Below are 25,460 nucleotides of genomic sequence, written 5' to 3'. Positions count from 1 at the left end.
AGTAACAGTACCTCACATTTCTAACAAAAGCGATAACTGTATTTGGTGATGATACACCCATGTGTTTTCAGCTTGTACCACTGCACCTAAGTAGGTTGAAAAATTTGAGTGACAGAAGCTCAAAAGTAAAAAAAATAAATAAACACAGCAAGAAAGCAGCACAACAACTACAATGGTCTGACAGGGAATGGATGGAACTGGGCCAGTCTATGTACTGAGAGGCTAATGAGGGAATGAGATGCAGGTGAGCAACTGCAGGGCTGATGAGGAAAGTAGGAACAGGTGTGTAGATGGGTGGGGCAGTCAGGTGATGGGAAAGTCTGAGGGCATCTGCTGGATGGATGGACATAGCAATGAAGGGGCCTGGTTAAAATAGGGAGCGTGGCTCAAGAGGAGGGCAGAGAGACAGATTGTGACATTAAGATCAGTGTTTGAGTAAATGCACTTAGTTACCAACCAGACGTTACTAAACAGCTTGAGGAGCTTTCAGTGATAATTTTAGTTTTAAGTCAATGCAATGGACCATGTCCAGGCCACTGGTTGTACTGTAGTAAAGATATTTTACCACAAGATGGCATTATTATCAAAATAGCCTATCATTTCACACAAGGAAAAAGCTGCTTTGAGTACATATGCACTGTGATTATACAGTACCATGCAGTATCAACCAGAAACCTCAAATCACAAATACAGCACTGGTATGTGCCTCAACTGTCATGATGATGAGTAATGTGTAATTAGTTTGTTTTAACAAACATTTAAACTGCATTTTATAATTTACTTTTCTTAGTTGATGCAGTTTTGCTGCAGCATGTGTCAGGGGGAGTGTGGTTGGTCGGGGTCGGTGTCGTCGTAGTCAGCAAAGTCAAGAGGGAGGAGAGCTTCCTCCTGCTCTTACTCGACCCCTGAGGGTCAGCAGGTTTTGGAATTCCCGGGGAAGGAGATGAACTTTCACAACACTTGTTCCTCGCTAGCTGTCTGCTGAACCCCAGCCCCATGAAATCTAATTTAGGAACTAAGAACCTTTTAAAAGAAGCAGTAAAACATAATTGTTTCATTTCACTGGTGTTTCTAGGCTTTTTGAAATGGGGCATTCAAAGTGGGGCACAGACTTAAAAGAGGGTTGCACTAACCATGGAATTGTTGGATCTTCATATTTTTGTGGTAAAGCAATTTCCAGTAAAGTATGCCAGATTCAGGGGCGTTTCTAGGACTTGAGGAGGTTCAGTGCTTAGCCCGGTAACCTGACTCCACCAGATGGATTGCTTCACATTTGCTCAGCATATCCATCTGGGAACTTTCCGTACTTTTGGGAAGGGGCGAAAATACTGGTTAGCTGATTGGATAAACCATCTGTCTATCACCACCTATGTTGGTGATAGACGGGCCAAATCAACCAATCAGATCAACGATATATCAAACTTTTGCCGAAACCAGTCGGGAGAAGAGCAAAAACATCTTTTCCTCCGAGAAAAGCCTCCAGTGCCGTTTTTTGCTCTTCTTTCAATGAAGGAATACTTTCTAATTTGGATAAAACTTGCACGATAGCTACGCTCATCTCATCTGTGGAAGCCGCCATATTGTTTAGACTGAACAGTCGCTTCTCTTTGCGTCACACCTAAACCCGCCTCAAAACCAACGCTGATTGGTCGGTCGTTTGGAGAACGGCTCCAAATTTTCTCTGTCTCAAGATGCCAGACTGATCTGCGAGTGGAAAACTGGAGCTCACGAGATCAGGACGGTCTCACGAGGCTATTAGCCCGGACCCATTTAAATAAACTGAATGCAATGCAAAACAGCATTTGGCTTGCCCAGCTTGTTAATAACCAGTATATGTTCATTTTAGCTTCCAGTTTGTAGATGCTATTTAGATGGCACCAACATTTGGCCTAATCATAACTGACCTGGCAACCCAAAGGCCAAGGTTTTGTCAGATCTGTGTGTGGCAAACTATGATGCGGGGGTCTGGGGGTCCTCCCCCTGAATATTTTTTACATTAAACACTTCATTTCCTGCATTCAGGTGAATTTTTATGCACCTATTTATGCATTTTTCTGAATCAATTTATGATGATTCCTTTGGATCGACTTTTCTAATTATATCTGAGTCAGCACACATGTAGCCTAGCATCATTTACTCTTCCCTCCTCTTTTGCGTCTTTTGTTGGGGAAGTATAACTTCCTTAAATGTGCATATGACAATTATTCACCTCAATGATACATTCATTCATTTTAATGAATTAATAAAGCCCTGGACTGTAATATTTCAGATGTGTTTGAGCAAGAGTTCTGCTCATGTTCAAAACTTTACGCACATTCAAAATATAACTCTTCCCATCTGTGTTCTCTGTGATTTGGAGGAGTTGTGGAGGAGTAGGCCTACTTAAACTTGTGTTGTCCTTTTCTTTCACCTTATAGCCTACTCAAAACTTATTCACTCCCAAATGGAGTTAGATTCCTCTTTACACCTGGTAGCATGTAACAACCAGAAACACCAGCACATTAGATTCATCCCCAAAACATGTAGGCTAATGCAAGGTTAACAGAGCTGAGTAGTTAGTTACAATTTCTAAGTTGAACCATCACACCACTTTAACTTGAATGTAGCCTAATGGTAGAGCGCTGCTTGGCTTCAGCTTGAAAAGTTGCGCTTTAAACGCAGTCTAATCCCCGTTGCTATGGTGACAACACGTCATGGGCTTTGCTTATCTGATCTGCTGGATCTTCGATGAGTCGGTTCCGCGGCGGCGGTCTAGTCTCTCCTACCCGTGTTGAGCGGGCGAGTTCTCACTATAGGTTCATGGTGATTTTGGTAGTCTTGACTTCTCACAGCGAGACACACGATCAGGCACACGGAGGGAGAGACCGACGGACGGACAGAGAGAGACACTCTCTCTCACACACACACACACACACACACACACACACACACACACACACACACACACGCACCGGCACAGACACACAGCGAGCCACATAAGGCTACAATTACCACAGTTTTCCCCACTCATCCTGTCTCTTTCTATCAGAGAGAGAGAGAGAGAGAGAGAGAGAGAGAGAGAGAGAGAGAGACCAGGCAATCAGGCACGTTTACATAGGCTATTGTCCGGTTTCATATTAGTCAGTCAACTTTTCAAAATACATTCAGGGCAAAATCGGCTGACGCCGCTTCTGGCCAGATTTACTCTTTATGTAGCGATGATTTATTAGTAAAGTGCTATTCTTAACAAATGCACTTAACAAAATGTATATCTATCAAGAACTCAAAAGTTAAACTGATGTTGTTGCCTCCATCTTACTGGAGTGTCCTTGAGCAACACACATAGGAACTCTAATGGTGCTGTTTTGTGCATAAGCTTGCAAGAGTAAGCAGCATGTATCATTTATATCTGATACAATGTTCCTTCATATTTAACACACCCAAATGTACACAATGTTCTGTCTTCAGCGAGCACAATGCTTGACAACTATTTGGGAATTTCCTCAGACATGCAAAAATGTATGTGAAAATTGCAACACGATGCATAATAAATCTATTCTATGAACTTTGTTTGCAAGGTTGAACTGTTTTTATGATGCATGCCATTTCTCAAGTGCTGTTGAACTCATGAACCATTGGTTGTTTGTCCAGTAATGATCTAGTTACACATGATTGATTTACAAATGTTTAGGCGTTATGTATTATTCCAATCGGCATATATCTCAAAAATAATGAAGGCATTTGGCCTATATTGTTTATAAATCTCCTGATTAAATACAACAACGCCCACTTTGAACATCTGCACTGTAAATTGAGTCTTGTTGATAGGAAGTATTTTACATAGCTTGTTCCTTGTTCATATGTTCCTATATTGCGTTGTAAATTTATAAATCTGTAACCTGAGAATCTGTGTTAATGGGTAACTCGCAAACCTCAGAGGCCACACAAAATGTTGTCAAAGCAATATATATAGCGGCATTGATTATAATTCTTTTCAATTTTCAATATTTTCTATTCGTTGTTCTTTGTCTTTGTCCTACTCTAATAAAGTTAATCACATTTGATCTTAATGGATGGTGTGTTGCTGCTCAAAGATCAAGTAATTACATCTGAGCTTTGGTGATATGACAAACATCAAGGATTCTCCTGAAAACTCACGTAGGAGCCAAAACACACAATGATGACAACAGTCTATATTACTGTTGTTTTGGGGATTTATTACTGTTGTTTTGGGGATTTATTACTGTTGTTTTGAGGATTTATATCCTGCTACTCTAGACATTTTCTCAGGTCATTTAACACAGTCTTGGTAATGAGGAAGAAAAAGGACTTTGCTCACAAACGCTTCACACTGTGTGCAAGTCTTGTGATACTGCGGAAATGTCTCTGATTGTCACAGGGAACAGACACTGACTGACATCTGTAAGGTAAAGGTTCTATTTAAAATGTACCTTATATAGCCAAAATCTTGTTTTCATGAAACTTAGAAGAGTAGTTTTTGCAACACTGTTAAATTGCATGACATCCTTATTACGGGCTATGCATTGTTGATGTTATAACCTGCTGTTTCTACAAGTCAATGGGAAAATGTTTTAGCTTTATGAGTAGATAAAATGCTCACTAGCGGTGTTAAATTGATGGTTAAACAAGAATTACGTATGACATCCAGGATCTGCTGATCTTTCTACAGAGAAAATGTACTGCAATAATGGAGATAATGTCATTGATTATCCGCCATGTATATTAGGTGATAAAGCTATTTGAAAACTTTGTGCTGCTGTGACGTGATTGGTCATGGAGTGGAAGAGTAACCTGAGACGCACCCAGTCACTGAGGAGCATCCCCTCGCCGCGTGACAAGCCCACCTGGACACAGGCAGGGCTGCGGGACAAGACAACATCTGTATCTCAGCTAGTTACCAGGTGAAGGAAACATAATCTTTCTCACTCTTTCTACTGTACATCTGTGACAATTTAACACATAGTCCAACCCTCTGTAACCTTCCGCATGCAGTACGTGTATATATGTTAGTAGATGATTAAACTGGCTTTTGTAACGTTTTGTAAAGGTATCAAACCACAGTGGAAGTAAGCGCAGCTATTCAAGAAACCTCGCTCAATAATGGTGAAGCAAAGCCGAAGCAGGTATTCAAAGAGGTAACTTCTGACTCAAACATAAAGCATCTTCAGTGTGGGGGAAATAATACAGCTGCATGCAAACATGTTTTTTTTCCTTCTGTGGTATCACTGTCAGATAACACCATCTCTTCTGGAGAGTAAAGAGAGTCATCTGGAGTCTCTGATGAGGAGAAATGAGGCGAGGGAACAGTCTCAAAACAAAACCAATTTGACCCGCAGTAAGTCCATGGGGAGCCTTCAAAGCAGCGCTGGGTCCATTGGGGCCCTGAAGGCTCTGTTTGAGTCGAAGGCAGCCACACCAAACAAGATGAAGAGCAGTTTCAGATCTGTAAGTTTCACGACACCTTACAAGGCAGCGGGCATCATGCCAGTGGTGAATGGAGAGGTTGAAGAGGTAAAGAGCTCTGCAGTGCAACCGAAGATCCAAATTCCTGCTGATGGTCCAGTCAGTGATGCTAAAACTGATGCAAAAGATCATGTGATTCGAAAGGTAAATACAATCATTCCTATTAGCTTAAAGGTCAGATTTGCGCCATTTCTAATGTGTAACTTCAATCATATTACTTCCAAAAATAGATTCAAGATATTGTCACTTAGACAGACATATGGCTACTTAGTGGCAGTGACAGTATTTCTCTCTCTAGGTGGGGCATCAGACCCCGATGGAAAGGAGAAAAACAATAGGGGGTATTGATTTTGAAACAATTGCCTCCTCTCAAGCTGGTGAGTACCAGACAGCATTCATCAACGTGTGCTATGAACCGCCAACCTGACCACTTTGTATTCCAACGTACTGCCCAATGTAGCTGGGAAATAAATCTTCAAAGTGTAATTCAACATGTCAGAAAGACATTTCTAAGGTTACTGAAGCATCTCTCTCTTGAGTAGTTATCAGTAGACCTTAGAATAAAACTGTTTATGGTTTGATTGGGAGACAGAGTTAGCCATTTTAAAAACACAACAAAAAGCAAATAATAAAAAGCCCGGTCATAAACTACATATGGCAATACTAAAAACATCTTTCTGGACAAAGACCTGTTGATAAGACCAAGAATACAGCCCTGATCAAGGTCATAAGGAAACGGGCATCACACTCTGAAGCTACTCCAGACACTGATTTGCCATAAAGCAAAGTCAAATAACAAAAAACTGTTCAGATGTTAAAAGACACTGTGCATGGATTAATGGACACAGGACTGTCAGAGTTAGTAACGAGAATGTGTTCAATTAGTATACTTCTAATTAATTAATTCAAATGCATTGCTACCGTAGTCTTCTCGTCAGCAGTTCACCTGAACATGCAAACTGTGAAACTTGTCTACAGGCATGCATTCACATCAACATATGCTAAAAAAAGTTTTTAAAAGGTAAATTAATAATAAATGATTATTTACTTGGATATAAAAGGAGCCGTTTTTCAGGAAAAGTCATGTTTTGCCTATTATTGGTACCAAATAATATCTCTTTATTTAACATCCGACCAAATAATCAGGGAATTACTTATCTATAAAATAAAGTATTACCCAAACATCTGTTGCTTTCGATCCACCACAATAGTAAATATCAGCCCAATTTGGTGTCTAAATCATTCAACTGAAAAAAACCCAAACAAGATACCAGCTCCCCTGGTATACCCTCCCTGGAAAGCAGTCTCAGAGTCCTATGACTTGGGTCAAAGCTGTGGATGGTATGAATGAAAGGGAAGAGGTGAAATGGAGATGAATATCAGCACAGTGACTGTGCAAGAAGCCATGATTGACTCAACCTGGTGTGGTCACAGTAGACCACTCCAGAACAGGACAGAAATAGTCCTGAATACGTGCAGATGGGTGAAAGGGTCAGCTGTCACTGGAGCAGGAATGAGGCAGAGAGAGGGAGCGACCGAGAGGGGCAGAGGCTCCATTATCAGACACAAACATACAGGAAATCAGACCTAACATATTTACAGTACAAGGATTGAAAGAAAATAAGAAGGCCAGCGGGTCTGAAGGAACTGGGAGCTGTTTTATGTGTTGTGACCTTCATTTTCTGTGAGTACACAATTTTATCCACATGATATATGGCTTGTACATGCTCTTGAAAACTTACGTTTAGTCCTTCAAACCGTTCAAACCCTTTAAAGTTTAATAAACACAATATATCGGGGCAGCTAATTATACCAAACAAACAATGAGTTTTGGGAGCTTTATAAATCTTGAAATATTAGGGTATTGAGACTTTAATATAACTAGAGATTGACCTAAACGTTGCAGCCATAATGCACAAAATCTTCATCCTAAAGAGTTCTCGCTTTGCACTTACATCACAGTGTCTGTTTTGCCATGTGTTCCTGGTTGACGGCAGCTAGTGGACGATTGATTTACTATCTGTAATATTACAAACAATTTTAAGACATATGTGTTTACTTTTGCTCATCTAGTCAACTGTAGCTGCAGTGAATTGCCTGTCCTTTTAACTTTCGGTATTTGTGTCAGTGGAGTCAGGTATCTGTCCCTCTCCACCACAAGTTGTACATTTATAACTCAAACACATGGCAGTTGTTCAATATCAGCTTAGAAAATGTGATTACTAGTGACCCATTGTTAACTATTTACACACAGTTTGGGGACATGGATGCAAACAAAAATGTCACCTGTATGTTATTAAAATGAGTCACTGTTTAAATCTCTCAGTCACATGATGTTGTGACAGGCTCTTCCAAAATAGCGCTCTATTTTGACACCAGCTGCCTTTTTATAGCTAATATGAACCAGCAAACAAAGTGAGACAAAATTATGACTTACTTTTTTCTTTATCCCAAATCCCATGTGAGGAATTTGATGGCACATTTACGTATATCACAGCAAGTACTTGACACCATTGTCAACATTGATCTCAGCCAGCTCTGATTGGCCCTTATTTGAAGTACTACATAGTATAACTTGAGTCATAAATACATTGAAAACGTATAATTTGCTGTGTCTTATGTCTCCTCAGATGAAAAGAGGAGATCAATTGCAGATTTCAGAGACAGCTCCTTCATCCAAACCAAGGAGAAACTATGTGTCTCGGTCAAAGCTATGTCCGCTCTCTATCTGTCCAAGGTGGTACCTCAGGGTTCAACACACAGCTTTTTAAAACCGGTAAACATTGCTCTCCTCATTCTGTTCAAAGTTCTCTTCTTTTCAGTCTGGGATTTATTTAGCCCTATTCTATGCATTGATATTAAACTAAATGTTTTAAAGCATGATGAAGAAAGTTAAATATAAATGCATTCTAGCAGTACATGAAAATTATAATTATAAGATTGCATTACATAATTTAAATGCCACCCTATCTCATTATTTATCATATAGAAAGGTGGTTATCAGAAAAAGAATAATCAAACATGTTTTTGTTTTATCTGTTGTGACCATAAACTTAAATAAAGTGCAGTTGATTATCTTTTACAGTGTCATATAACACATCATACAATGGAACAGTAAAATATATAATGATTGCCAATCTGTCAGCCAACATTGCTTATGTCAGCTTAACATGACCTGAAATAATTATTGTTTCCGTCTAGGCACAAGGTCAGTTATCTGAATCTGGGAAAAGAGTCAAATCAGCCAAGGTAGGGCAGAATTTCACCAGACATTTTGCATGATGGTGTGCATTGTCACAAAAGCATCTTCCACACTGTCTAATACCATATACAACCAAACCAAATGCTTGCTTTTCCTGAGACTTTTCTTTTAAAGAAAAAAACATACACATTTTCTTTTCTTTTATTTATCATTGTGGTTGCTTTGGAGCTCGGCTAACCCACTGACACCTGGCATGTTGAAAGCAATCAACTGGAATGATTTGGAAGGTAAATGTTGCTCTCATTGCTGTAAGCATGGTTGCACACTCTTCAGCATGATTATCACTGGAAAGCTCATTTCTGTTGCGAAGGACCCAATGATAAGAACATTACTTTGTTCTTCCAAGATGGCCGAAGACTACCAAAGAGGGAAAGATGACCTCTCTCCACCTTCTTCAGCCAGACATCAGCTAGCACCGGAAGACATCTCTGGGGCACATTTCCCACAGTCCATGCCTTCCCAACTTTCGAAAGAAAAGCTATACCAACAGCGGCAGAAATGTGAGCTGAGAAGGCTCCTGAAGCACACTCACCCAGAGCTGAAGATGTTAGATGAAGTTGTGGATGAAGAGCTTGCTGAGGTTTTGCGCTCAGAGCCCGGGCTGACAGCTGGTGAAACTGGATACGAGGGAGAGGTCCTTTCAAGACGCTTGATATTTGAGAACTGTGCCCTTAGTAACAAAGTATCTCCTTACACCTCTAAGATGTACAAGGCAGAGGGAATGGTGGAAAGAGACAATGTCAGTAAAACATTAGCTGTGTTTAAGGAACATGAAGAGAGTCCTTGTAATGAAAGTGATAAAGGGATCGTGGAGGATGAGAAAACGCTTGGGTCTAGTCCAGATCCTAATAGAGAGTGTGAGGAGGAGATGATAAGAATAGATGTTAAGGCTACTAGAAGGTTATTTGAGAGTAAATCTGTTAACACATCCAAACCTAATCCAGATAGGTTTGAGGCAAAAGTTTCTCTTTCTGGCGATGAGACAGAGGCAGTCCAAAAACAAAAACAGGATTTTGAAATGTGTACCAAAGAGAATCTGCATAGCGAAAACAAAAGCAATGCATGTTCCACAAGTCTTGGCAAGAAAGATCAGGCCAATAAACAAAGTCCATGTGTTCAGAGCATTGGTCAAAGCACTGACTATGAGTTTTCTGGTAGGGAAGAAGTTTCTACAGGTGAAACAGTCTTTGAGGGTGAGCCTACAAGCCTTTCTGATCCAGAAGAATTTAGGAAAATAATCAAAACGAGTGCGGCTCTTTTCCAAAACAACCCATTTATCCCAACAAACATAGAAAGAGAGCATTCCTTTGTGCATATATCAAAATCCCAAAGCCCAGCAGAAAACACTGGGGCAACTCAGGACTATCTGATAGCTAATGTCAAGAACAGAGCCCACTTGTTTGAATCAATGCCATTTGACAAAATTAGGCATCAGGACAAGGAGGAAATTGAGGCGATGGTGGAGAACATCAAGGAAACACTGAATTCTCTTCATCATGTCAATGCCATACATTCAGATGGCTCAATCATTGAGGTGAATGAGACAATGATAGCCAAAAAGGCCAAATTCACACTATCAGAGAGTGGGCCTAAAATAAAATATGACAAGGTGGCTGAAGGTGGTGCACAAAACTTCCTTCTCCAGTTGCTACCACGAGCAAACCTAAAGCCTCAGATCACTTACCTAAAGGAGGGTAGTAAAGGAAGCATGGCAGTCACAGTGGTGAATGTACCCGTGCACCAGCATCACTTCACTACCAACCAAGATACAGAATTTAAAACTGCCAATGTGGTTCAACTTGTTGAGGATATTCTCAATCAGGATAACTCTCTGCGGAAGGGAGTGATTATCCAGGAGGATGCAGACAGATGTACTGAAGTCGTTGTTTACTCCCTCCACAATTATTTTGATGAGGTTGATGTGAAAAGTTATTGTCCGCCACAAGGTGCAGAGTATGATGAACCAGAGCCAGAAAGAGGTGATGTGAGTAAAGCAGACTATCAAGAATTAAGAAAAGGCATTATTGAATCAACCATAAGCTGCCTTCTAGAAACTCCCGAAGATCAAACTTGCCAAGGATCCATAAGGCCTGAAATCACAGTTAAAGGGAATGTAAAATTGTTTAAGAGTTGTATTGAAAAAGGAGATTTAGAGTATTTGAAAACTCTTCAGGCTGAACCAACAGTGCAAGAACAAGAACTCACTCCTAACCAAAATGTGGCTGGACAAGGCCTTGAACTTCATCATGAACAGAGAGGTGATCAAGTTGAGGAGAGTAATTCAGAATGGGTCCCAGTGGATGTAAAGAGACTAAAAAACATGTTTTCTGGAGATCAAAGACCAACCCAACTAAAGCAAAATGTATGTGAAAATCTTGCTCAATCTACCACCATTTCTTGTGCATTCACAGCTCAAAATGTGTCACTTGGAAAGAGCCAGTCCTCTACAGAATGCATTCATGTGCAAGTAAATAATAGCTGTAGGAAGTGTGGTGGCAAAACACAAGAAGTAAGTAACTCTATACTTGCGCCACAGGGATCATACCCACATCTTGAGACACAGGACGATGACAGGGTCCACCAGGCTGAATTAGTCGAGGTGGTAGATGACAATGACGAGATCTCTAACCTCCAAACTGCAATACATAGTCTCCAACGGGCCACAATCGAGGCCAAATCTTTGCATCACTCATCACAAGAAAAACAGAAAATTCTTGTTCAAGAACCTGTTGTCTCAGTTACCTCAGGTGATGTTAAACACTTAAGAACAGAAGCAGAATTACCTCAAGAAAATGAGGACCAGAAAAGGGACACATGCACTGGGACAACATGGGATGAACTCCCATCAACCTCAAACATCACCTCAGAACATAAATCAGAGGAGGATACAGAGACATGCTGTGAAGACACTAATTCTGAAGAAGTACAAACTATTGAGACATGCAGCAAAATGGGTCAACAAGGCCCAGAAGTGGTGCAGAAATATTTTCAAGCTGCTATGGTGTCTGTACATAGTGCAGAAACAACCACTGCACAGCCAGAAGATGAGGAAGTTGTCTTTCAGGGTAAACTTCAAGCAGCTTTGGATTCCCTGGAGAGATCCAATATCAATGTCAGTAGAGGAGATTTCAGAGCAGCTATGATATACAGAAACATATCCAAACCTCACAAAGAAAGACCACAAAATGTGGATGTGATGTCTGTGCAAAAGCCGACTAAGGAGGAGTTTTGTCATGTGACTGAACCTAAATCAACTCAAGCACCAATGAGACATGAGATCTCCAAAGAACAAGTGACTGCAGCAAATTCGGATCGCCCAAGCCAAAGTGAAACTCTAAATAAACCAGCTACAAGCGCTGTCTCAGAGAAAAGCAGAAGGTCTGTTGGTCAAAAACCAGCCATCCCACCTAAACCTGAGCATTTAAAAGTGAAACAAAGAGACATTCAATCAATCAACACAAAGAATCTTGAGGCAACCCAAACTAATACTGTGGAACCCAAAGAGACAGTTCCTCAACAAATGGCAATGACATCGATGTCACATAAGGATGAACTTAAGCAAGGCCTGTTCGAAATTAACATTGGTGCAGACTCAGGGCCTGATTCAGTGGAACATCAAAGAAATAAGCTTTTTGATGAAGCTACACAGATGGCTAAGGAAATTGAAGTAAGGCATCAAGTCCCAGGTTCAGTCGTCATCTTGGAAAGTGATAACTCAGATAAGAATATCATTAAGCAACAACAGGAGATAAAAGCCACAGCAGAAGAGAAAAGCCCCCAGGATTTCCCAATCAAAGAGAATATGAATGAAACAGATGAAAGCCATGTAGATTTTCATGAAGCATATAAGAAATTTGGAGGTAAAAAGGCATTTTCAGCTAAAAATGCTCCTGTAAAGCCAAAAAGAGTAAAAATTGCCCAGCCTGAAAATAAAAACCCAAAACACATGTCTGGAGATAATTCCTCAATTTTCACACATGTGGTTGAGGAACCAAAACCAACTCTTACTGGCCCATCGTGCAATAACCCAAACACCTGTGGACAAGCTGCTGACAGCAAAGACAAACACGAAAAAGAAATTAAACAAGAAGGCAAAGTTGAGATGAGGGGAAAGAAAGGACGAACTGAGACAGAGGACGAACGCCGACAGCGTCTGTCAGTTCACATGGATGAGATCTTAAGAGGGAACATAACGGCAGCCATGGAAATCTTTGACAACTTACGAAAGCAGGAGGAACTTCAGAGTATTCTTAGTCGAGTTGAGGAAGTTGAACAGGATACGAGCGAGGTTGATGTAAGGTCTCTGAGGGGAGTCTTTGAGAACGTCCCTGACTGGGTTGTCAGCTCGAACAAAAAGAAACAAAAAAAGACGAAAGTAGAAAACAAAGAAGAGAGGTTGCCATTAACGAGAGACAACACTGAAAGCAAGTCCTCAATGGCACATGTTTTTGGAGATCTTGAGCGAGCCAGTGAAGAAATCATGAATCTAAAAGAACAGACTTTAGCCAGACTTATGGACATAGAGGAAGCCATAAAGAAGGCTCTTTATTCTGTCTCTACCTTGAAATCTGACTCAGATATTGCTGGTTTATCATGCCTGTTCAAAGAGTCATTAGGGACAGAGCAAGGATCCCCATCCTTTGGTAGTATTAGCAAAATTAGCATCGGGTCAAGCAGAACAAAATCACTGCAGACACTGGAAAACCCTACAATACAGGGAAACACAGCTCTGCCAGTTAGCCATGGTACAAGAATTGAAGTAGCCCCTGCAAAACAACGAGCAAGTCCACCGTCTTCACCTGCCTTCATCTCCATCCAGTCTGCTGCTAAAAAGACAGATAAAAAAGAGGTGCCTCCACCAAAGATCACAATCTGCCAGACATGTCAGCACAGCCCAAAGACAGAGGAGAAATTCCGGACAACTAAAACGCTGACATGCAACAGTCCTGCTCAAAACAGAAAAAGGGATCCCAGAAAAGCAGGTCAAAAACAATCCTCTTACAACCCAAAACGAGAGCTCAGTGTACTCGAGGTGCAGACTGACCCTGAGGGGAACAGTATCATGGGCACTAAAACAGTCACAGAGAATTATGAGAGGACTGATGACCTTGGTAACCGGTTTTACTCTTCCAAAACGTCCACTGTTGTCACTGCTCAGCCAGATACTACAACATCCACAAGTCAGGCAGTGGTCAGTCCAGCTATGTATCAGGTCACCAAGTACCCAGAAGTTCTGCTGCCGATCAATCAGAAACCTTAAATCATTCACAGCTGGTGCAGTTTGTTACCTATTAGCTAAGTGTTTTCATATATTGAATATTAATTTGTTATGTAAAAATGGACTACGGGGAGAAAGTGGAACTACAATTCCAGGAGGGCAACCCCAGAAGCACGTGGCAAGGTCTAACAACTTTAGAACAGATTATCACCATAGTTCCCTCCAGGATCGTCACAAACCTCAAGGACCTGGGATTAAACACCTCACTGTGCATGTGGATCCTCAACTTCCTGACATGCAGACCCCATGTGGTGAAGGTGGGCAGACACACCTCTTCCACCCTCATCATTGACACTGGAGCACCCCAGGGCTGTGTTTTGAGTCCCCTGCTGTACTCTCTCTACACACACAACTGTGTAGCCACTTTCGACTCCAACACCCTTATTAAGTTTGCTGACGGCACAGCTTTGGAAAAGGCCTACCTGAAAGAAGTTAAGAACATGACCCGCTGGTGTCAGGGCAACAACATACTCATGAATGTCAGCAAGAATAAAAAGATGATAGTGGAAGAAGCAGGGAAGGAACTACGTCCCCCTTAATATCAACAGGTCCTCTGGAGAGGGTGGACAGTCTTGAATTGTAAAAACCTGACAGGATTACATTTAACTGAAATTGTATTTAATATAATTTCATGTGTCAAATAAATGTATTTATTGATTGATGTACATAACTTTATTTGTGAAAATATGAATTGTGTTCGTTATTATTGTTTTTTATTAATAAGTTCTGGGTAATTATTGGTTTAAGATTTTCTTATTAATATTTGAGGATTTATTTGTAGCATGTATTCTTTTAAACATTTTGATTTGCATGTGAAATTAAATAAGCCTTATTGGTTTTAATTTATGCGTTTGTGTTTGTTGTTGCTTTTTTGTTTTAACCAAGCTCAGTCTCATTTCTCTCATCAGTTTCAACCAGCTTGTCGAGAGATGTGTTCAGCCTGTTTGAAGCCGGTTTATCCGATGGAAAAAATTACTGCTGACAAATACATTTTTCACAAAACTTGCTTTTGTTGTAAACAGTGCAAGACAAAATTAAGGTGAGATACTGACTTATTTTACAGAAAAATCAACTGCTACATTGATCAATGATTTTCAATGCAACTCTGCTATTGATTTTCTATCCTGTTAGAACATGACAGATCTCCATGCTCTATCAAACAATAGACAGTCAGATTAATATAGACAACTATAGCTAATAATAAACCATTCCAATTTTGGTTCACATTATACAAATTGAGCAAGAACGATGTCATTTCCAACTACCATCTTTGTTTAGATTGAGGAAAACAGTTGCAGCCTGGCAAGCAGGTTAAAATCTTTTTTAGCGTGCATCAGGTCAAACATATAGTAAATGTATAAGTAGTAGCCTACAGACAGCAGCTGGCACACTGCTTCATTCTAGCAGTGCTTAGGGTTAGCAACTTGTCCTGTTTTTTTCTCTCTTGTGAAAATCTTGTTAGATCATATTTCAGATAACATTAAAAGATAAATCTTACCTGTTTTAGCTTATCCAAGTATGTTTCATGGGGAGTGCTGAGGCTAGTTATAGGCATTCCATCCATATTTCAGTCACACATTCAAAATTTTCTGAGAAAGCTCTTAGAAGCAGTACTTTGAAAGCACATTAAATAATTTATCTTATTGCTAGCATCTTTAAGACAGCCTTTCTAGGTTTGCTATCTTCTAGCAGTTGTTTCCACATAGTTATTTCCTCCATGGAAAAAAAAAAACCTTGCCTAAGCACAGATGGGAGCTAACTTCTTTTATTTAAACAAGACACTCTTGCAGTTGGTAAACACAATGCAACACTCTCTTAAAATAATAGGCTTACTTTGGTACAGTAGCTCTGTCCTGGCCTGGTCCTAGCTGCATTCATTCAGAGAGCAGCTACTGTTATAAAATATAATACAATCCCAACATAGTTGAAAGGAACTTCATCTTATATTTAGGCCAATACCATAAACTTAATGTTTGCCAAACATATTAAAAATCTTTCATTAATTGGTTGATTGATTTATTGATGAAATGGTTGAGTGATTGTATGTAACAGAAGCCATGCTTCTTACAGACCAACAAGTATTTAGATTTTTCTTTGGAGCACTGGTTCCCAAACTGAACTGGGGTGCCACATGACCGGGAGACAACTAAGTTGAATAGATTTTTCACAGCAAAAACATTTTGACTTGTCGAACCCGGGTGTAAGTAGTAACATTGTTAATTGTTGCATTACATTGCAGTACTGTAATTGCGGAGTCATTAATATTATTAGTTCCACCTGTCATGATTTGATAAGTACAAATCATGACAGAAAAAAAGTTGGGGAACCACTGGATAAGAGGTATATACATATGACAACTTTTAAAGAACTATTTACAAAATGCTGAATAAAATACAACTTTTTTTAAATTTAACAAATTGTGCTTATTTGTAGCATGTACAATTATGCACCTTTGTATGGGGAATTCTACTGCATATTTCACTACCAACAACTGTTCAAAAGAAAAGGGAATTACGATGAGGGCTTCGGACATGCTCAACACAAGAACCGATGGCTTCTAAGAAACACTGCTGACGTGGTCTCCAATGAGTCTGAGGCATAAATATTCAGTAACAGTGTGAGTACCAGCAGCCAACGCTTATCTCTATAATTTATTCCTTTTTGTCATGTTCATGATCATTCATTATTGTGGCTTTCCTCCATTGAAACTGTGTTCCGTTTGTGTCCTCAGCTGCTTTGACGGTGACAACATGGAAAATCTTCATTAAACATGTCTTTGGCACCATGTGATGGCCAACTGCTGTCCAAATCCTATACAGTGTGTTCATATACTGATTGGTAATGAATTATAGTGTGATGACATACTGTAACACACGCACTAATTGCAGCAATGGCTTAATCATACAGTCAGTTTTCATCAAATGACCTTTTGCTTGTTTTGTTCACAATTACTGCAACACTTAAAAACAAATTGTGCAATCCTTTCTTGTGGACACAAAGTACATTGAATGAAATGTTTATAAATTTGATTTTAACTGGGATAACAGAGAATAATCAAAAACACAATTTTGCAAATGTCCTGGGTATCAGTGTAGTAGTTGAGCAAGGGAAAACTCCCACCAATGACAGAGCTCTTTTAACCCAAAATAAATATAGTTCAATAATGATCAAATGTAAAGGCAAAATGCATTAGGATGGTTATGTCTGTACAGATGATAATAAAGAGGCTCTTACACTTACTGTTTAGTTCTGCTGAAGTGTAACTGATACTGAAGACAACATTACTGTGATGAGTGAATTTCACAGGAATGTACAAAGAAAGGCTAGCATCATCATGTAATTTGATTTACCATTTATGGTATTTCTTTGCTAAGAAAATGTTAAAAAAATGTGTCCTTTGTATTTTTGTAATAATATTTTATTATTTTATTAGTTATAATTGTTAATTATCTTGTGCATCCGCATTATGTACAAATATGTCCCAAGCTAGAGTTTGGGTAGGGCTTTTATTATCAGGATGCTAGAATCATGAATGAATACAAATAATTATTTAAAAATAATAATAATAATAATAATAATAATAATAATTATAATTATTATTATTATTATTATTATAACTGTGATTAATAATATACATTTGACTGTATCAGACATTATAATACAATTTAAATAGTAATAGTAATTAAAATACATGTTGGGATAAGAATTTGAATTAATATGCCTTTAAACATGACAAATTGTGGGTGTGAATGTATTTATTACAATAATCCAATTATAAAATACTATGCAATAAAAACTAATGTCAGCAAATTGTGTTGGGGTTTTTAATGTTTTAATGTGGACTTAGTTCCCCGTAGGTCCCTTCTCTGGTTTTCTGAAATGAAAAGCAGAAGGATTAGTGTATAGAATTACAGAACTTAAATAATACAGTACCTTAAAATTATTAAATAATATTTGTTGCATTCTAGAGTGTCACCCAATCCACAACTTCTTACTGATACTATGGTGTGCCTTTTTTTCTTTGTATCACTAAAATCATATTGCATTTCAGTACTTCATTATGATTAGACTATCTGCTGCTACTGAGATAATAATGTTCACAAATTTTATACGTGGGTTTTTTTGTACTCAGGCCAAGGTTTTTCCTCTTTATCATATTATCCCTTCTTAGCACATATTTCATATGTTCCTTCTCATAATAAAGCCCAGTATGTAGGCTATGCCACTAAGATCATATTCACTATAATTCATCCAGCCATTTGTTCTATATTGTGGGTTAAAAATGTGTTCATTATTCACCTGAGTTCAGTGTGCTCCTGAAGTTCAACATTAAGGGTCTCAGGCAGTAGCAAACAGAAACCCCCAGCAGCAACGGGGATGATGCCGTATATCAGCATGGGGATGGTGTAATGGTAGACGTCCAGGAGCCTGATCAGCGGAGCGAGGATGCCCGCCACACGAGCGCACATGGAGTTTAGACCTACACCATTTTGCCTATAGATAATGGACTTATCAGCGATCTCATAGCATGTAATAATAGCAAATGTAACAATAGCTCCATTCTAATCCAATCCATCAGATCTTGTAACCTGATAGGTTAAAGGTGCTCTAAGCAATGTTGGGTGACAGCACTTCTTGTTGACGTTCGAAGTATTTTCAAACAAAATGAGGCTAGCTCGCCCTGCCCTCCTCCTCATCCTGTCCCCTCTCCCTCCCTTCCGTGCTTCCGCGCACTAACCCCCCAACCCCCACCCTAAAATCCTTCTTGTCGGTTATTGGCTGGAACACTGGAAGACTGTTTGTTATGTTTCGTGGTGCAGGTTGGCACAGTTTGTTTTTGTTGGCGTTTGTAGAGCCTGGTCTGTCTACAGAGAGCGCGTTTTTTTTACAGTGTGTTCAGGGGACTGGCAGCTCGCAGATAGTGAGGAGATGTTTGCTGTATGTGACAAAAAATGTTGTCGCCTAAAAAACACGTGACATCGCTTAGAGCACCTTTAAAGAAAGAGTCCAGTGGAGAAACATCATAACGTAGAGAGCTGCAGTAAAACAATGTTATAATAGCATCAAACAAATCTTAGGATTTATTTTTGAAGAAAAAATGAAGTTGGCAAAATAAGCAGTCAGGGCTTCCCTCATTAAAATAATTAAGAAGATCTTTGAGATACAGGCAATGCACTTCTAGCCCAGTGGCTTTCCATAATCATTCTGTCCTGTGACACTTCCGTCTCAGACTGCATCTGTCATCCAAGGAGAAGTGTTGCAGATAGCCCTAGTCCTAACCTTTAAAGGTGCGACTTTGTCCAGCAACATGGAGCAATGCTGACTAAAAGACTGCATTACAAGCTCTAAATTTTAACATTAGTATTAAAGCTATAGTGCATAGTTTCTGCCATGAGGAATTCTAAGTAATGACAACAACACTGTCGGCGCGTCCACATGATACAAGCCTTCCGTGATCGCGCACAACCCCTCTCCGCACAGTTGCTAGTAGCCAAGAAGGACACGGAGGATTATAAAAACATGATGGACTCTTCAGAAGAGGTAATTATCTTCACTCGAGTTTCTGTGCGAAGGAAAGTCACCGGACGACACAATCTTATGAACATAGCCATACAGAGAGAGTTGTGTGGAGTTGATAGTCTTAATTAGCTTTGTAGCAACTCATTTGGCAATGGCTTGAATGTAACGGACGTTCACTAATATAAAAAAAGATATGCAGTAGAGCTTTAAAAACACAGAATACAGCTGATCAGTTTTCAGAGCACTTTTCCTGAGTAAGTCTATCACCACAATAAATACCACTAAACAGAGAACAAAACATGTCAAACTCGATATTCCAAAAAGGTTACCAGTGTTATCTAGATTTTTTTTATTGTGTAATCATGAACAGCAGCAGAATGAGTGATATTACCTTAAAATGGTTGGGTATAATTCTGCAGTGTAGATGTAGGCTGTGCTGAAAGAGGCAGTAGTAGCAAATTTCCCCACTAGAGCTGTGGTAGTTACCACCGCAGAAAGATCTGGTGGGTAAATAATAAGTTAAGAAAACATACTCTGTACCTGTCGGATAAACATAGAAAAATTGCCACCTTTATAACAAATGCTTTCACATAATAAAACGTGTCCAAAGTTTTGAAAATACCATTCGGGATAGCAAGGACCACGAGGCAAGCAGCACCCCCGAAGAACAGGAAGCCTGCCTGAACTATTCTTCTTCCAAAGTGTTGAATAAGAAGCAAAGCGCTCAGGTTTGCAGGAATTTCGACAATTCCAAAGATGAACTGTGTGAGGTAGATATTCAGGCCAAAACTGCCAACATTGAGGCTCAGTCCATAATACAGAAGACTTGTTGCAAACCTAGTAGCAGTTGGAGAGTTGGAGAGATTATTGTGACAAATGGGCACTATTAACAATGTAGCTATGAAAAAAATCATTGATTAACAGTATTAAAGCAACACCAAAGCACTGTTCCTCTTCGGTCCCCCTACAGGTTGGAAGCGGAATTGTCCATTACCGCTGTCATTCAAACTACAGAGCCGTTACCCAATCTGGCAAATTTGCATCGTGCGGTTATAGCCGATAGAGGGCCGCAAAGCGAATGCAGAAGTGCCGTTCACACTGTTACGAGTTGATGAACCACTGAAACAATTTTGGAAACATTATTTTAAGGTACAAAAGAATCTTTGGTGTTGCTTTAATGTATCTGTATAATAACTCACTAAGTGAGAAAGACAGTGGCATGAGCAATTATCTTAATAAAAGTGGACCCACCAGTTATAGCCCATTATGAGAGTACGTTTTCTCAAATACGAGATCCGAAAGATGTCCAACATGTTTCTTCGTTCTGGTGTGCTTTCCATCTCTAGCTAAACAAGTAAAAATAAAATGTACTCATATCACAGAGAGGTTTATTTATTGTTTTGGTATTAAGGTCAAAAGTGTGTTTGATGCAGCTCACCTCGTCTAGCAGATCTTCTGGGAGCTTCCTTCCGTTCAGCCTTGCAGCCCTGCGGAGCTCCTTCTGTGCCTCCTCCATCCTGCCTTGGATCATCAGCCAGCGGGCTGATTCTGGGAGAAACCTATTGGAACACAAGTTCGAAATCACAAACTATCATTTAGATGTTACAATTGTAACTTCTCTGGCAATGTGTTTGACGAGAAGACCTTTTTAAACTTGTAAAGGTATTGTGGTGTAAGAGGCTGCTGACCAGTATAGGATGCCCAGGACAAGGAGAAGAGGGCTGTAGAGCACCAGCTGCAGGATCCTCCAGTTTTGGATTAAATAGGCAATGCCAGACAACATCATCAGTCCAACAGAGAAGAATGATATGATAACCATTGTACAAAGAGCAGCCTTGGAGCGGCCAGTCCACTCCACCCCTTTAAGACAGATGAGAATTGCATATATTGAGTTTTTTATTTCAGTGGTAACAACAAGGTTTAGTTTGTAACCGTGGACATACATTTATTTTAGTGGAATTGAAGGCACTGACGGAAAAGATGATGAAAATATAGTCAATTTCAAGTCTTTTAGAATTACTTCATATGCTGATGAGCTACAGGTTTAGCATTCATAGGATGTTGTTTATTTGACGTTTATTTGACCTGATGGACTTAAGCTGATGTCAGGCTACCTTCCCTCCTGACGAGCACCTTGTGTGTGTGTGTGTGTGTGTGTGTGTGTGTGTGTGTGTGTGTGTGTGTGTGTGTGTGTGTGTGTGTGTGTGTGTGTGTGTGTGTGTGTGGACCACCTCGGTCCGCTTACAAAAGAACTCTGGTACGTTTCAGTTTGTTTTATTTGTGGTGAGAATGTGATCCGACCAAACTGCCAGGTATACGCTGCAAGTTTGAGCTAAACGCCTCTCATAGTCAGGTGTGCTTTGCGAACTGTAGCTGCAGCTTGCAATGTTTCTGTCACAGAAATATAGGCCTACTGCAGTCAGGCTCGCCACCACTCGCATCTCCGTGGTCAAACCAGCCGACGCTCAAGTTGGAGACAGATGCCAGCAGAGCGAAGTCCCGGTGAGCAGAGTAGACGTAGTAACGTCGCTCAGAAAACAATGTCTGGATCTTATTTTAATGAATACGATGGGCTAGGTCTCAGGTCATTAAATTGCATCCCCGGCTCCTCCATTTGCCTCCATTCCTCGCATCTTAGTCCCTCCCACCAAGGAAGCACAGGAGACAAGAGGAAATCATGGAAGGAGAGAGGATGTTTAAGAGAGATGAGACATCCTTTCCTCTGAAATGTCACATTAATTTGTCAGCTGTATGGGCGGAGTTAGCAACCCTTTCAGCAGCACGGCTTCCTGGAAGGCTGCTCTCGTGTATCCTGGCTTATACCTCCACAGAGATCCCTCCTCGATGCTCGCTCCTCAGGGGCAGAAATAAGACAGCCTTTACGAAGGAGGGACAGAACAACTTCCGGTTCAGTAAGTAATAATAAGTAATAAGGAACAGTGACCAATAGGGGAGTAAACATTCTTGCTTGATTTGTAGTGATGCATTTAGGTTCGCTTGGATCTTTCTCCGTGTGAAACCAGAACCAAGGGGGAAACGCTCCAAGTTTACAAACTCATCAACTGATTCGGACCAGGGCTACAGGTGTAAAAACGTGTGTCTTTAGTCAAAGGCGAACAGTGTACTTACCCACCACAGATGTGTTCATTATTATGGCACCTCCTGAAGTCCCACAGACAAATTTTAAGACCATGTAAACATAGATGTTTGGTGAGAAAGCAGAACCCACTCCAAACAGTAGTAGGAGAAAGAGGGAGAGTAGGACTGCAAAGCGTCGGCCAAACCTACAAACAGAGGAGAAAGAGCTTTTGTTTTGTTTTATATATACATATATCTTTTTTTTGCCGAGTCCTGCAACAATTTCCTTTCTTTTTCTTGATTTTTATTTAGACTCTGAGAAGATATTTCTTTCAGTTAGTGATACCCCACAAGTCTTGTACTTAACACAAACAGTGATTATCATGATAACGTCACTGTGAAACCAAAATCCCCTCAAGTCTTACAAAGAATGCAAACTATCATGTACATTAGACACGAGGTGGGTGTGCATGTGTTATTGGCCCTTACCTGTCAGAAATTGCCCCAAACACCAACACTCCAACCAGCCAACCTGCCATGTAGATGGACTGTGATGCTTTCAATCCAACCACTCTTGTCACAAACCAGATCAAACTGAAAAGAGAAAAGGATTATAAAAGGAGAAGAAAGGAATAAATTAAAGAAAGAGATCAGGACCATTGCATGGAATTACAGTCTCAATACACAGAACTAAGGGAATGTGTGAGCAACAATTTGGACCCTAAGGGCCTTGAGTCTAGTTGGACCCTGAGGTGTTTGTGTTGATTACCTCTGACACAATGCTGGAAGCACCTATGGGTGTCCCATAGTCCCATCCATCTGTGCATCCAGTTGTAGTGTTAATCCCATACGCTTCAATGGTTTCCAAATCCAAATCCACAGGTGTGAACATTTCACAGCCTTCATACCTCCCATCCTCGTTCACCGGGAGGGTGAGATTTCTTTGCCTCTCATCTGTCAGGTTTGGCCCACGCTCCAAGATCCAGTCAGTGTTACAATGATGTGGAAAGCTGATTCCTACAAACACCTGACCAATAATGTCAAAAGCAGCAAATATGCTGGGAATGCATAATGTAGCCACTAAACGTTTTTGAAACAAACCAAACTCCCCGATCTCCTTCAGGACCTGCTCGAAGTTGCTCATATTGGTAGGCCTAGCTGATGTTACTGCGCAGAGTGAGTGACTGACAAACAGACAGACAGAGATCTGGTTTTATAAAGCAACGCCCAGAAAAGTTATATTAAATCTACATCAACATTCCGTTGTCAACATTAAGTCATTGAATCAACATCAAACTCTGATGTTGATTCTACATCATTTTGCACCCTGTTTTAATATTGAAACAACGTTGAAATCCTGTCCATAGATCAACGGAATTTCAATGGTATTTCAATTATCAGGAATATTGAAACAATGTTGAAATTTCAACTGAACTAAAGATCAACGTGTTTTCAGTGAAATTTCAATCGTTATTAAGCCATAGAAAATGATTGCTAGGCATACAAAAATGTAATGCCCTAAATTAAATAACCTATAATGAATATAACATTTGAAAGCTTGTATGCCTATAGCCTAGCCTAAAACACTGACCACACCACACTATTTAAGGTAAAAACAAATTACTTTTATTAGCCTCTTATTTCATTATTTGTCCTCTTTAGCCTATTTCCAGTTCATGCTCCTTTGACGTCTGACTGGTTTGTCGTCCAGTCCCTCCTGGCGCATAGCGCAGCCACTTTTGCACAGCCTGGGCAAAAGTAAATTGGATGACGGCAGCTGTCCCCATCTGCTGTGTTGGAAACAAATTCAGTAGCCTAGACCTAGGATTTTTCAATGATCGGATAAGACAATTTGTCCAGTGTTGTAGGCTAGCCTATCATGTTTTCCCTACATTCAAAGCACTTTTCAGAATTGCCCAAGAATGTACATGGGTTTATTCGAATTAAAGGGAGGCAAAAAGGATCAGCTTGCAGTGACACCTTTCATAAGGAAAAATTTCCGAGGCCAAGTGACTCGAAAAAACTCATGTTTTTGTTGTTTTTTTTCTAGCCGGGGGGGGGGGGGGATAATGTCACGGTGACGGCAATGTAGACTAACAATGCAGCCTGTACTACAGATACTCGTAACAGCAACACACACGCGGGCTGCCTGCTGCCTCCGTCTTTGCCACCCAGTCTGTAGGCTAGGCTAAACTACAAACTTTTGTTTCAGACAGCCTAGCAAGATAGCAACACATAACGCCGTTGCCATGGTTAATTTTGGATCTCAGTGAAATTGAATTTAGTCTGGCTGGCACAAACAGCATTTGTATCAATATCAGAAATTGTGGCTGTGACAATAGTGGCAGCTATAACGAAAAGTGGCCAGGCAGGCTGCACTATGTTAGCGTAATAAAAAAAATGAATGTGATGGAGATGAGAGAGGATGAGCATGATGTCCCTGTGCTGTTCAACACAGATACACACACACAAAATTGTGCAAAAATGTTCATGTGCTGTTTGAGAGATAATATATAAATATTAAAGACACAAACAAACACAAAGATTAAATAAAGAAGGTGTATATAATTTGACTAAATTATTTTTAATACCTTTTGGCAGGAGAGACACGTGGGGAGTCTGAGAGAAAGGGACAACTCAGTGAATACCAAGGGAGAGTGTGAATTTCCCTTTATTTAAACAAATTTAAACTATTTATTTTTAAACAATTTTAACATTGTCAACATTCATTTTCAGGTGTTTTGTGATCGTTTTAACCTCTTCGTATTTGCAGATTGTGGATCATTAATTGCAACATTTAACCTGATTCTCGTGTATACTGCCTGACAGATCATTTATGCAGTGCCCACTGAAAGCTAT

The 25,460-nt window shown here is 40.0% G+C and overlaps 2 protein-coding genes across 2 annotated transcripts; one reads left to right on the top strand and one right to left on the bottom strand.

Annotated features, from left to right (window-relative positions):
* Window positions 1-8,176: 8,176 nt before the first annotated feature.
* LOC144537186 (xin actin-binding repeat-containing protein 1) lies at window positions 8,177-13,985 on the top strand. Its single transcript, XM_078280692.1, has 3 exons — window positions 8,177-8,239; window positions 8,665-8,712; window positions 9,036-13,985. Exons 1-3 carry the CDS (start codon window positions 8,177-8,179, stop codon window positions 13,983-13,985), a joined length of 5,061 nt encoding a protein of 1,686 aa, XP_078136818.1.
* A 4,313-nt stretch (window positions 13,986-18,298) lies between these two features.
* Window positions 18,299-23,745, bottom strand: slc22a13b (solute carrier family 22 member 13b). Its single transcript, XM_078280909.1, is given in 10 exon segments — window positions 18,299-18,497; window positions 19,915-20,023; window positions 20,146-20,360; window positions 20,775-20,869; window positions 20,962-21,082; window positions 21,212-21,383; window positions 22,653-22,807; window positions 23,091-23,158; window positions 23,160-23,195; window positions 23,371-23,745. Coding segments are annotated over 10 exon segments (1,545 nt in total).
* Window positions 23,746-25,460: the final 1,715 nt, after the last annotated feature.

The sequence above is a fragment of the Sander vitreus genome, chromosome 22 (assembly GCF_031162955.1).
Source record: "Sander vitreus isolate 19-12246 chromosome 22, sanVit1, whole genome shotgun sequence".
Taxonomy (NCBI): Eukaryota; Metazoa; Chordata; class Actinopteri; order Perciformes; family Percidae; genus Sander; species Sander vitreus.
This window is presented reverse-complemented; position numbering and strand designations above follow the sequence as displayed.

Bases quoted from the DNA above. Each gene is read 5' to 3' on its own strand.
- LOC144537186 (XM_078280692.1), top strand. From the start codon at position 8,177: ATGTCCGCTCTCTATCTGTCCAAGGTGGTACCTCAGGGTTCAACACAC. The intron at 8,240-8,664 runs GTAAACATTGCT...GTTTCCGTCTAG, and splicing joins CACACAGCTTTTTAAAACCG to GCACAAGGTCAGTTATCTGA. The intron at 8,713-9,035 runs GTAGGGCAGAAT...TCTGTTGCGAAG, and splicing joins AAAGAGTCAAATCAGCCAAG to GACCCAATGATAAGAACATT.